This window comes from Stenella coeruleoalba (assembly GCF_951394435.1).
Source record: "Stenella coeruleoalba genome assembly, chromosome: 8".
NCBI classification, from domain to species: domain Eukaryota; kingdom Metazoa; phylum Chordata; class Mammalia; order Artiodactyla; family Delphinidae; genus Stenella; species Stenella coeruleoalba.
Genome location: NC_137154.1, coordinates 44,104,877 through 44,117,884, shown reverse-complemented (window position 1 = coordinate 44,117,884; position 13,008 = coordinate 44,104,877). Strand labels below are relative to the sequence as shown.

At 47.7% G+C, this 13,008-nt stretch overlaps 1 protein-coding gene across 4 annotated transcripts in view; it reads right to left on the bottom strand.

Annotated features, from left to right (window-relative positions):
- Positions 1 to 13,008, bottom strand: part of GALNT18 (polypeptide N-acetylgalactosaminyltransferase 18) — a 547,599-nt gene that overhangs the window by 53,649 nt on the left and 480,942 nt on the right. For all 4 annotated transcript variants that reach the window (XM_079929173.1, XM_079929176.1, XM_079929174.1 and 1 more), the window contains exon 12: positions 8,668 to 8,763. In XM_079929173.1, the coding sequence (XP_079785299.1) occupies positions 8,668 to 8,763 (96 nt within the window). The remainder of the gene's footprint in view (positions 1 to 8,667; positions 8,764 to 13,008) is intronic.

The following is a 13,008-nucleotide window of genomic DNA, read 5'->3' as shown; positions in this document are numbered from 1 at the left end:
GCTGCTAATTTAAATAAAATGGTTACATTTACTCATTAACCAATTAGCATGCTTAGCAGCAACTTCACCTCACTAATTTGATTAGTTACACTAGGCTTTCTCCCACCCAAGGCCTTCTCCAAGACCCGGGAATATCACAATGCTATCAGAGTGAACTTTTTAAACAACGTTTAAGCAGAATCTCTCAAAGGGTTGAAACAGGTGAACCCCAACCCTCTTCCTCGTCCAAGCTGCCTTTGGGTCTCTGATGTCTTTGGGCCCCACTATAAGTTACTCTACAATACCACTCTATCACTAGACCAAATTTGTTCTTCAAGGGAAATGAAACTTTTCAAACTATGAGGACTTCCTGAAAGACAACCTAGCATGTGTTTGATGGATGAATGAATGAATGAAACTGGAGGAGAAAATGGAACACAAAATACAGGCATCCTTCCTAGACCTGTCTTGGCCAGTAGATTGTGCTGTGACCCCAGGCAAGTAGTTCCCATCCCCAGTTGCCATTTTCTTGTTTTCTTATTTGTCAGAGGAGGAAGTGATTTAGAAAATACCTAACTTTGTGTGGCAGAGACAAGGCTTCCTGGGCACCCAGAAAACTCTAACTTCTAGTGAGGCAGGGCCACGTGATAGCTCTGGTGAATCGAATGTGACAGGAAGTGATGTGAGGCACTTTTCGTCTGAGGCACGGAAGTCAGGTTTCTAGTCACACTTTTCCTCTTTGAGGGTGTTGGGGGTTGAATTGTGTACCTCAAAAATTCGTATGTTGAAGTCCTAACATCTAGTACCTCAGAATGTGACCTTATTTGGAAATAAGTATAATAAACAATTACACTGCAGATGTAATTATTTAAGTTAGGATGAGGTCATTCTGGAGTGGTGGCCCCTAATCCAATATGACTGGCATCCTCATAAAAAGGGGGAATTTGGACACAGACAAGCACACAGGGAGAACACCACGTGATGGTGGAGTTATGCTGCCCCCAGCCAAGGAACTACCAGAAGCTAAGGAGAGAGGCCTGGGATTGATCCTTTCCTAGCGCCTTTGGAGAGAGCACGGCCCTGCCGGCATCTTGGTCTTGGACTTCTAGCCTTCAGAACTGTGAGATGATAAATTTCTGTTCTCTAAGCCACCCAGTGTGCACTCCTTTGTTATGGCTGCTCTAGGAAATAATTGGGGGGGAAAGTCCATGTGCTTCGATTGTGAATCCACAAGGGTACCCAAGTCACTAAGGGCCTGGAGAGTCACCCCACCTTTAGCCAACTTTGTGAAAAGACTAAGAGAACTACCTAAAACCTGGAAATAAGGCAAAAAAGGACGGGAGGTTACCTATCCTTTAAATATCATAACTGGAGCGTCGTCTAACAAGCCCACCCAAGAGTATGTAATTTTCCAAGAGAATATACCTGTGTTTGACTTTGTTATTTACCTTTTGATTAGTACCCAGACACTATGAAGTTAAACGTTAACTTCTAGATTCCTGTCTGGGTAGAAAAGATCACATTAAAGGCTATGATTTTATTTCCCTGTAGGACATTAACGACTTTTGTATCTAATCTATAATCTTATTCTAACACTCTTTTTTAGAAAATGCTTACAGATACTGAGTTCCTCAAATACTTTCAGTACCTGCTTACTGTTTCCCTTATTAATGAGTTAAATACGTTTTTATCCCTTGTTCATTTTAATTTGTTTAATGTTTAATGTAAAATGTTTTACTTTTTTGAATTGACAAAATTAACTTGTTTGGTTAATGCCAGTGAGGTTTGGGGATTGATTATTACCTGGCTAATACAGGTTCTCTCTGGTTTTAAAACCCCAAATGAAAAAACCTTAGAAATTTGGATGAAGGAAGCAACGAAGGGAAGTTCATCCTCAAAGTCGGCAAGATGAACTTGACCAGGTCGCAGTCCTGCTTTCTTGTCCTCTTCCTCCTTCACCATTCTTGCCTGGCTGAAATCCAAGGCATGCAGCTCAACTGTGGCCATATACACAATTCCCAAGAAGGAAAAGAGTTCAAGCCCTGGCTGGGTTGAAGACTGAGGATGAAATAATATAGAAAAGTCTGTTTCCAGCACTAGAATGGCAACTTCGTGAGGGCAGCGACTTCCATATGGCTCATCACTGTCTCGCAAGGCCAAGAGCAGTATCTGGCAAATTATGGACTCTCATTCGTTAAAGAAAAATTTAAAAAGGTAATGAATTAAAAAGCCATAGAACTTCAGGGTGGGGGTGCCCTTAGGGATTTCTCAGCTTAAGCATCCACATGACATAGGAACCCTGCACAATGCCCCTGGAGCCCGCCACCTCTGATGACGGAGAGGCCACGACTGCCTGAGCCAATGACTGGAAAAAGTTTCCTTTACACTCAGTCAAAAAATCTGTGTCCTTATAATTTTGGAAGTTTCATGTCTCTCTTAAATCTGCTCCTCTCCAGGCTAAACAATTCTCATTCGTAAGGACGTGGTCTTGAATCTCTTTACCAATCTGGTAATAATTATCCAATATTTAGTAAGCAATGACTGTGTACCAGGTTTGTTGTCTAAGTGTTTTACGTGCATCAATTTATTTAATTCTTATAACAATCCTAAAATGTAGACACTACTATAATCTCTATAGGTTATGAAATTGACACAAAGAAGTTATGACACCTATCCAGGCAACCGGGTTAGTAAGTGGTAGGGCTGGGATTTGAACCCAGGTAGTCTGGTTCTTGACCACTCTATACCTCATCATTTGCCTTTCAACATTTTTACTCTTCCTATCAAGTGTGATGCTCGGGGAGGAACATGTGAGGTTTCATAACAGAGCCCAGAAAGACTGTCACCTAGGGCAGGTCTCTGTTCCCCAGACAACGTGAGGTACCACATCCCTCCTCTGGAGTTGTACAGTGCACAACCTGCATAATTGGACGTGGCAGTCCCATCTGTGAACTTCCCTGGCTTCTCCTTGACCTCTGTGGCCATGGTACCAAGAGATTTGCTGAGAGCTGTTAGTAGGAGGGGAAAATGTTCCTGGAAATGAATATTGAGCACTTAATTTGGATCAATTCTGGGAGATTCAGAGTATCCCTGAGGCCTGTATCTGTCCACAGTCCCCTTCTGAGATGTACCCTGACCTTGTACTAAGGTGATATCCCTGAGCTCCTCCTTTTCTCGCCTCTTCCATGAGCCAATGAAATTCTTAAGGGCTAGTGGATGCCTTTGGGAAGCCTTGAGAGCCAGAGGCCCTGCCTCCTCACCCATCGCTTACCCCTGTACCCATGTCCACCCCTAGTGGATGCATGAACTCCCGCCAAGGATACACAGCCCATCTCCAGGATGACCCAGTTCTCCCCAGCTCTCCCAACTCACTGGGAAGGCCATACTCAACAAACTCCTGCCACGGCAGAGTACCTACACCTCTCTGTTCTGGGAAGTGTGTGTGATCTGAGGCTCGTCTCAAGCCTCCTTTCCTCTGGGCTGTGCACCTCAGCTGCAGGCCTGCTAGGAGAGGGCGACTGGGCCCAGTTGGGGTTGTTCCACGTACAGCCCACTTATACGAGGGTTCTGTGGGGAATGGGGAGGGGGACCCAAGTCTGCTTGCTGCAGCTCCACATCGAGAAGCTGATTTACAAAGCATCAAGGGAAGGCAGCTCCCAGAATTCCTGGCAAGCACAGCACAAACTCACAGCTTCCCAGGCCAACTGAATTTCAGAACAAAAGAATTCGAGGTAAGCAGATTGTCAGAGCTGGCCGAGCTGGGCCTGGAGATGGCCAGTCCAACTTCCTGGCTTGCAGATAAGAATACAGACCCAGACAAACCTAATCAGTGGTGCTAGAGATCAGAATTGTCATTACCTCTGTGTAGAGGTATTGACCAAGAGGCGCAATGAGGAGGCCCACTGGGGCGATGAGTTTGATCTGGGTGGTGCCTGTACAGCGTCTACACATGTGGAAACTCATTGAACTGCACACCTAAGATGTGTGTACTTTAGTGTGAAAGTACACCTCAATAAAAGAATAAAACAAAATAAAGGTCCAGGGAGGGTTAAGGTGACATTGCAAATGTGTGGCAAGACCAGACCCAGGACTCAGGCTTCCTGACGCCCCATTCACTGCCCTCGCCCCTACACCCCTGCATTTTCTGCTGCTGTAGCAAAATGCTCTCGTAGTCTATGGGCCGGCTCTGACCAGAGCAGGCACCTACGGCACATGGCACGTGAGGCCAAGGAAAGTCAGTCCAATGTGGGCTGGAGTTAGAAACTGGAGGGTATTTATACTGAGCAAGGCTCAATGGGCAGTGATAATAATAATATTATCATGATAGCAATACTAATAGCTAACATTTATTGAGCACTATTTAAATGTATTCCATCCTTTCAACAACCGTTATGGTATATACCGTTATTAATCCACAAGTTACAGATTAAAAAAATAGGCCCAGATGGAAAAACCTGCCCGAAGGTTCCCAACTAGAAAGTTCCAAAGCTGACATCTGGACTCAGGCGAGCTGGCTCCAGAATCCACACTCCTGACAACACAGGCTGCCCCGTATTGAATCATCTGCACCTGGCAGACCGGCAGCCTCTGCTTGAACAGACAGCCATCACCCCACGGAGGAAACACCTGACGCTCGGTCAGGGACCTAGATAAGCACCAACCCTGCACGTTTCCACACAGATTTGTTAAAAGAAAGTTTACCTGTTGTGTCCTTGGTCGTAGGCATTACAAAGCAGAGAGGGAATTTACACAAAGACCCAACTACCTCTGACCTGGCCATCTTGACTCACACTCAAGAACAACTGAAGACTCAGGTGCCTGGATGCATTTATAATCAGAGAAATGCAAATTAAAACTACCATGTGATAGCTCTATACACCCACCGTGATGTCTAGAAGTTTAAAAAGACAGACAGTACCAAATGCTGGCAAGACCAGGGAATAACTAGGACTCTAATATATGGCTGGTGGGGGTAAAAATTAACACAACGACTTTGGAAAACTGACAGTATTTTTGATGACTCTGGCCACCATAACAAAATGCCGCAGGCTGGGCGGCTTAAACAACGGAAGCTTATTTTCACACAGTTTTGGAGTCTGGAAGTGCAAGACCAAGGTGCTGGCATTCCGTTTCTTGTGAGGGAGTTCTCTTCCTGGCTTGCAAACGACTCCCTCCTTGGTGTGTCCTCACGTGGCAGAGAGAGACAGACAGGGAATGAGGAGCTCTCTGGTGGCTCTTCTTAGAAGGACACCAATCCTCTCACATCAGGGCTCCACTTTATGGCCTTATTTAACCTAATTACTTCCTTACACCGAATATAGTCAGGATTAGCACTGCAACACGTGGATTTTGGGGTGACACAATTTCAGTCAATAGCATTCTGCTCTTGGCCCCCCGAATTCCTTTCCTTCTCTAAGTCAACATACATTCATTTCATCCCGCCAGCCCCGAAAGTCTTAACTCATTCCAGCATCAACTCGTCTAAAGTCCAAATATCATCTAAATATCATCTAAATCAGATATGTGTGAGACACAAGGTGTGATTCATCCTGAGGCAAAATTTCTCTCCAGCTAAGACACTGTGAAATCAGACAAGTTATGTGCTTTCAAAATGTGATGGTGGGACAGGCATAGGATAGATGATCGTGTTCCAAAAGGGAGAAGTTGAAAGGAAGAAAGGGTCGATGAGCCCCAACAAGCCCAAACCACAGCAAGGCAAATTCCACTCGATCTTAAGGCTCAAGAATAACCATCTTTTGTCTCGATACTCTGCCCTCCAGGCCCACTGGGGTGGCAGCATCACCCTCATGTCTCTGCAGGGCCACCTGCCCCTTCAGCTCTCTGGAGTGGTCCCACCCAAGGTGCTCGCTGCTTTGGCCCTACCCCTCTGGTACTGGGTCATCCTTGCCCACTGAAACCAGAGCAGCAGGCCTATCCTTTGAGGGAATGGCCTTACCCCTGGGCCTGTGCTGGGAGTGGCAGCCCTGATGATCTCTACATCACCTTCAGTACTATTCTTCCCTTTTCTTGAGGAATAGTGCATGTTCACAACTGAATAGCTATGTGGTCCCATCTTATAGAATCCAAGAAGTCCAATAGCGTTCCTTCACTCTGCCCCACTTTTTCTCTAGTTCAAACTGGCAGTGTCTCTGCTGGTATAAGCCCATCTCTACTGATGCCTTCTGCTGTGAGATGACTAATTAAGTCATGAATCCCACCCATGATCTCTTAATCAAATGGTTGTTCAGTCACACTCTTGATATTCTCTCCAGAAGAAGCTTTCTCATTTTTTTGCAAAGTGAACAGGCTAAGAATTTCCCAAATCTTCAAGTTAAGGTTAAATGAGGTCATAAGGGTACAGCTCTGATCCAATTGGGTTAGTGTTCCTTTAAGAAGAGACACCAGGGCTTCCCTGTTGGCACAGTGGTTGAGAGTATGCCTGCCGATGCAGGGGACACGGGTTCGTGCCCCGGTCCGGGAAGATCCCACATGCCGCGGAGCGGCTACGCCTGTGAGCCATGGCCACTGAGCCTGCGCGTCCAGAGCCTGTGCTCCGCAACGGGAGAGGCCACAACAGTGAGAGGCCCGCATACCACAAAAAAAAAAAAGACACCAGAGAGTTTGCTTATTCTCCCCGTCACGTGAGGACACAGCGTGAAGGCGACAATCTGCAGGCTAGAAAGAGAGCTCTCAGCAGAAAGCTGGCACTTTTTTTTTTTTTTTTTTTTTGCGGTACGCGGGCCTCTCACTGTGTGGCCTCTCCCGTTGCGGAGCACAGGCTCCGGACGCGCAGGCTCAGCGGCCATGGCTCACGGGCCCAGCCGCTCCGCGGCATGTGGAATCTTCCCGGACCGGGGCACGAACCCGTGTCCCCTGCATCGGCAGGCGGACTCTCAACCACTGCGCCACCAGGGAAGCCCCTCAGCTGGCACTTTGATCTTGAACTTTAAGCCTCATAACTGAGAAAATAAATTTCTATGGTTTAAGCTACCCAGCCTATGGCATTCTATTATGGCAGCCCTAGCAGACTAATGTAGGTACTGTCTACAGAAAATGAACATATACTGGTTTGCAAGGCAGAAATAGAGACACAGATGTAGAGAACAAACATATGGACACCAAGGGTGGAAAGCTGGGGGGTGGGGTGGGATGAACTGGGAGATTGGGATTGACATATATACACTAATATGTATAAAATAGATAACTAATAAAAAGAAAAGGAACATATGTCAACCCTATGGCTCAGTGATTCGACTCCTAGGTATAAATCCAAAAGAAATTAGTACATATGTGCACCAAAAGACATGGACAAGATGTTCACAGCAGCAGTATTCATAATTCTCCCAACCTGGCAATAGTCCAACTGTCCATCAACAGTAGACTATATAGTGAAAATGGTATATCCACAAGATGCAATACTACATAGTAACAAAAATGAGTGGATTACAACTACACGTAACAGTAAGGAAGTACTTTACAGATACGATGGAAGAAAGATGCCAACATGAGAAAGCATATACCCTATGATGCCATTTACATAAAATTCAAAATCAAGCAATAATGTTTTTTCTTGACCTGGGTGCTGGTTACATGAGTGTGTTTGCCCTGAAAATTCATTAATCCTGTACACTTATCATTTGTCTATTTTCTGTATATATGTTCTATGTCAATAAAAAGTTTACATAAAAATAGTCACTCATTAAAAATGTCACACCATTGTAATAATGGAGAATGAGTTGCTATACTGTGTGGTGTGAAGGCAGTGCGATCTGCTGACCTGTGACTGACCACTCAGTGGTGTCACAGCAGCTTGGCCCACAGAAAGGACAAGGTGGTGGAGATCACGGTGGACAGCTGCTGGGAAGTCTCGGCATCGTACACCGGGTACACACACATCGCAATCTCCTTTAGCTGTGTGTTTAGGCAGGTAACAACTCTTTTAAGCACTAAATTGCAATTGCACGAATATTCGCATCTTCTATACTAAGATACCTTTTAAAAATCATTGTACACTTCTGGAGGTAAGGTAAGTAAACTCTGAAAATGTCAAGTCATAACAGGTCAGTCTACAGCACTCTTGGTCAAGAATTCCCCACTGTACTCTGTTGAATAAACCATTTCTCTTGCCAGTGTCTCAACAACCTCTTCAGATATCTGAAGCCTAGGCTATGAATGGAGAATTTTGGGGGGATAACTTACTTTCCTGGTAGCTTCCCTTTATTCTCCACCAGAAAGTCAGAGGAGCTAGAAAGGATCTCATGGCTATAAATTTTGGTCCCAGCTATGATCTACTAAAGGGCAGAGCCTGAGGCTGTGAAGTGGCACTCCGAAGGGACTCTGAGACATCAGGGAGCCTGGGGAACTTTGGGTTCCCTCCTGCTAGGGAAAGGCATGGTTGCAAGAGCCAGGGCTGTAATTTACGCACAGTCTCCCCAACGGAGGCAGGTGTTCCTCTTTAGAGATGTATCGCCTTCCTTGTGCCCCACCCCAGGGGGTCCTGGCAACCCAGCATCTGCTCCTTCAGACTCCTTCCAGGCATGGCAGGTATGACTCGCTTTTTTGCTCATGAGGATACTTCCTAATGAAAAGCTCCCAAGGCCTCTGGGCCCAGAGTAGCCATGACAGGGTTTAGCTTTTCCTTCCCCACACCAGACACACGCGTGTACGGGGATCTCCCAGAGCACTCACCTGGGGCGTCATCCCGTGGCAGATGTACACGATAGGAATATTCTCTGTGTCTGGACCCTGATCAAGACACAAATCAGTCTTCAGAGAGTTCTGCAGCTGAACACCAGAGGAGAGGCGGCCACACCGAAGAGAAAGGAACAGAGAAACAGGTGCATTAAATCAGGAGAAACAAGCATTCCACTGAGACAGGCTCTGCTTCCATAAGCAATCCGAGGCCCTCTGAATACTATGGAAACCAACAAGCACCAGCTTTTGCCTTGCATCAAGGTGCTGAGGAAAGACCAGCCTCCTCTGGAGGGGAAGCGTTAGGATGCTGTTACACAGCAAGCTGGGTTTGCGGCGCTGGGATAGTCTAGGTAAAAAGAAAAGATACGCGTGCACACACACGAGACGCTACTAGATTTTTCACCCCCTCCTTTTGCACAAGGGTGGCATAATGGCCTTCAGAAGTCCGTGGATAGAAGTCTTTGTTCTTGAGGGTTGGGGGAAGTGGGCAACATGTCAGCTGTTTGGGGGCCTGGGATATCCTCTAGGACCAGGCCTTCTCTGCTTCCTGCAAATCCAGCAGTGGTTGGCCAGGCCCCAGAGGAGGCCCAGCTGATGAGGGCTCTCCAGAGTGGGAGGTCTGGTGGGAGAATAAGAGAGAAAGGGGCCAGAGTGGGAGCAGGGGAAGAGAGAGGTATCTCTTATCCTCACCTACAAGCACATGGCAATCAACAGAACAAATGTCTGGGTACCATGAACCAATGTCTTACCACATCTAGGTAGGAAAGCAGGTATTCAATGTCCCCTTCCGGCTTAAGCTCACTCTCAGCCTTTGGAAAGGGCAGCTTACGGTCCACGTGGTCCTGCTCGCATGCCATAGCTGAGTAGACCGTGGCAGGCACCAACAAATAGCTTAGAATGAATTAACAGTTGTCTTTCTTTCCTCCCCTCTCCTGGTCCTTCTCTTTCTGAAATGTGACTATCTCATGATCCTCTTATTCTGTCCTAGGAGTCCAGATGAGAGACCAGACACCGTGGTCAGTGGGTGCTGGCCACTAGGATGGTGAGGCCATTTGGACTGGGTGTGGTGGATCTGCTGGGCCATGTGCAAGCAGAGGAATCCAGTGTGATCAAGGAGATGAGGCAGGAGGCAGATAGATTTAGAGACAAGAGAGATCATCCTGCCCCCGCCGCGGTCTGAGTGGCTTCCCAGCTCAAGTGCTCATGTCCAGCTGTACTTTAGTTCCTAAGCCCATGAGAGAGTTTGTGGTATCTTTACCCACCTAAACTTGAGCTAGCTTCAAGCTCTTCTTAGCAATCAAAGCACTCTGTTCACAACAGGAGGCTGGAGATCAGAATCCAGGGGAGACCAGGGCAATGGGCCACAGGTGGGTCATCTATCTGGGGAAGGCCAGAGGCAGACAGCAGCTAAGTTTTCGTAGTCCTGATGGACGTGGCAGGAGTGCAGTGAACCCAGTTAAGGGGTGTGAAATGGAACAGATAACCAGAGGCCCACGTGTGCTCTATGCGACCCCTGTTCTTGACAGGGGACAAGGAACAGAGGCAAATCGTTTTCTCTCGAGCTCCCTTTCCTTTACTGGGTGAGAGCAGCTCAATCTCAAACTTGAAGTTTAGGGGTTCTGCAGAAATATGAGCATGTGTCAGCTCCCTAGGCAGGGCCCCAGAAGCATCGATGCAGCAAATCCTCTATCATAAACCAATTACGTGGCTGGCCTGTGTGGGAGGAGCATATGCAAATACTCTCTGGACTTCTCCCACAGCCCATGGAGGGGCGGGTGTCACATTTGAAGCCGAACACTGTAATCCATCAGTGAGACCTGCTAACTTCTACTGCAAAGAGAAAGTTCCAGAAAGCCCTGAAGTCAGACTTGGATCTCCCCTGGATCCCCAAAGCTGGCCTCTGAATGAGGGGTGGGTGGTGCCTTTTGATAAAGTCCTCCTTGGCTCTGTGTCATCCACCCCCCCATTAAGTAGGTGGTCTGTTGAGGAAGCTGGGAGAGAGGGCTGAGATAGAATCCTGGCTCCAGCTGTGTGGCCTTGGACAAAGCAACATAATTCCTAGTCTGTTTCCTTCACTCTCAAATAGGGATGATACTAGTGCCAACCTCATAGGTTTGTGGATTAACTGAAACAATATCTACAAGTACTCAGCACAGGGCCTGACAAATAGCAAACGTGCAATAATTGTTAGCTACTATTATTACCGCTATAACCTTTCTGAAGGCCGTTCAGGGAAACTAGCTTTTATGACTGCATCTATGTGCCAGGGCCCAGGTGAAGTGCTTTCCATGCGTTATCCCACCTAATTCTCAAAATAACATAGCCAGATCGGTAATACTATCTCTTTTAAGGGTGCAAGAAGTGTGTTACCGTAGGAAGCTCTGCACACCTCTCGGTCTGTCATGCTGTTCCCACTGCATGGACCCTCTGCCCTGGCCTTCTCTTTTCCCTGACTGAATCCTCCTCTTCCTGTGGTCCTCAGCTTCTCTGTCACTCTGGAAGCCTTTCCTGACCCACATCTGGGTGTGAGGCCAACACCTCCATTTCTCTGATTGCAGCACTTAACACGCTGTATTCTTGTCACTTCTCCACTTGCCCGTCTCCTCTATCAGTCACCAGACTAGCTCTCAGGCTTTCTAACTGCCTGCGACGTGGGTCAGCCCTGGCACATATTACACAGTAAGTATGTGTGAATGAATGAAGAAAATGAACAGTGAATGAATGGCATCATAGCTGGACAAATGGCAGAGCTGGAGTCTGTCGGTCTCCAAAGTCCAAGCTCTCCATCATGCAAATGGAGACGATCCCTGAGACTGTGAAAGACGCCCCATGAAGTGATGTGACTATAACCTTTCAGGTTTTGCAAACTGTCAAGGTCACGTAGCGATTAAGTAGCAAAGCTAATGTTCAGAAGCAGGCATGTCTGTTTCCAGATGCTGCTCTATCTCTACGGTCAGCACCAGAGCTGGGATTATGCAGAGCCATGCCATCCCCCAGGCCCGGAGCTCGGTGATCCAGGCGGATGCCCATGCCCACACAACGGGGCCCACAGGCCCTTCAGCCTGCAGGAGGCATCAGTGGGACCTATTACTGGATTAATGGGCAGGGTTATATAGACTTGACAATGGCCTGAGAATCCCAGGGGGTTATTTGACCTGAGCAATGCAGTTTAGGCATGAGTTGGAAGGGAAAAAGAAAAAAAAAAAAAAAAAAACAACGTGCCCCTGAGAAGACATCTGGTCTTTCCATTTCAGAATAAAAGTAATCACCAGGAAGAAAGATTCAGCCCCAGAAATCCTCTTGCTCTTGTGCTGCATCCTGCCCTGCCCATTGTCACCTTACTGCCCCCATTAAGAGTTCATTATGCTCCTGGACGAGCAAGCATATCTCTGCTCACGTAAGAACCCAGCCTGTTGAGGAGGCAGGAGGGAGGGGGGCTCGCTGGGCCCTGAACAGAAGCTGGCAGATGAACATGCAGGGGGTCAGAGACCCCCGCCAGGCCCAGGAACGGCTGCCACAGCTCAGCCCTCTGGGATGGCAAGTGGAGGTTTTTCAGCACAACAGAGTGAACAGAGCCCCAGCTGTGGACTCAGACGGATCTGGATCACAAGCCCGTATGTGCCACTCACTATTTGACCAACCAAAGGTTTCTGGGTGCGGTGGTGAGGAGACTACATGGTAAACCTGCTGTATGTGCTCATAAGATGAGACCCTTTTGCTTGGAAGACAAGAACGCCCTGGGCCAAGACCCAGAATTGCAACGGCTGCGCGCATACACGTCCACCGTATTGCTTTCCCCGCTTCTCTGGCTGAGTTTGGCTAACATTCTTTAGCTACAGCTGATAGCTTGGTGAGACCATGAATCCAGAAGCTTGCCCTGGCTCCCAGAGGTCTGGGCCAATAGTTTCTCTGGAGCCACAGTAGCATAACTATTCTGTCTGGGCTGGGTTCAACAGTGGCCAAGCAGCACACACAACTTGCTATGGGCTGAGTGTAGGGGTACCAGTAACTGCCGCATCCTCAGGATGGTTCTGGGGAGGTAGATGGGACTGATAGGCACCTCACAGTCCAGTGTGTTTCCACGGTGATGACAGGATCTGGAGCCTCAGGTAATAGCTGGGCGGCGCCAGCTGAGGAGTTTTCTGACATCTGAATTATACCAGCCTGGGAAGTGGAGAGGCAAGAGGCTACTGGGCGGTTCTCTCAGGACATGTCAGCCATGCCATGGGGACTCTTGTGGGAAGATATGACCCCCTCCTACAGGTTGGCCTCCGGGGACAACAGAGGCCCTGCAGGAGGGTGGGAAGGGGGGAGTTCCTGGGACCTTGGCTCTGT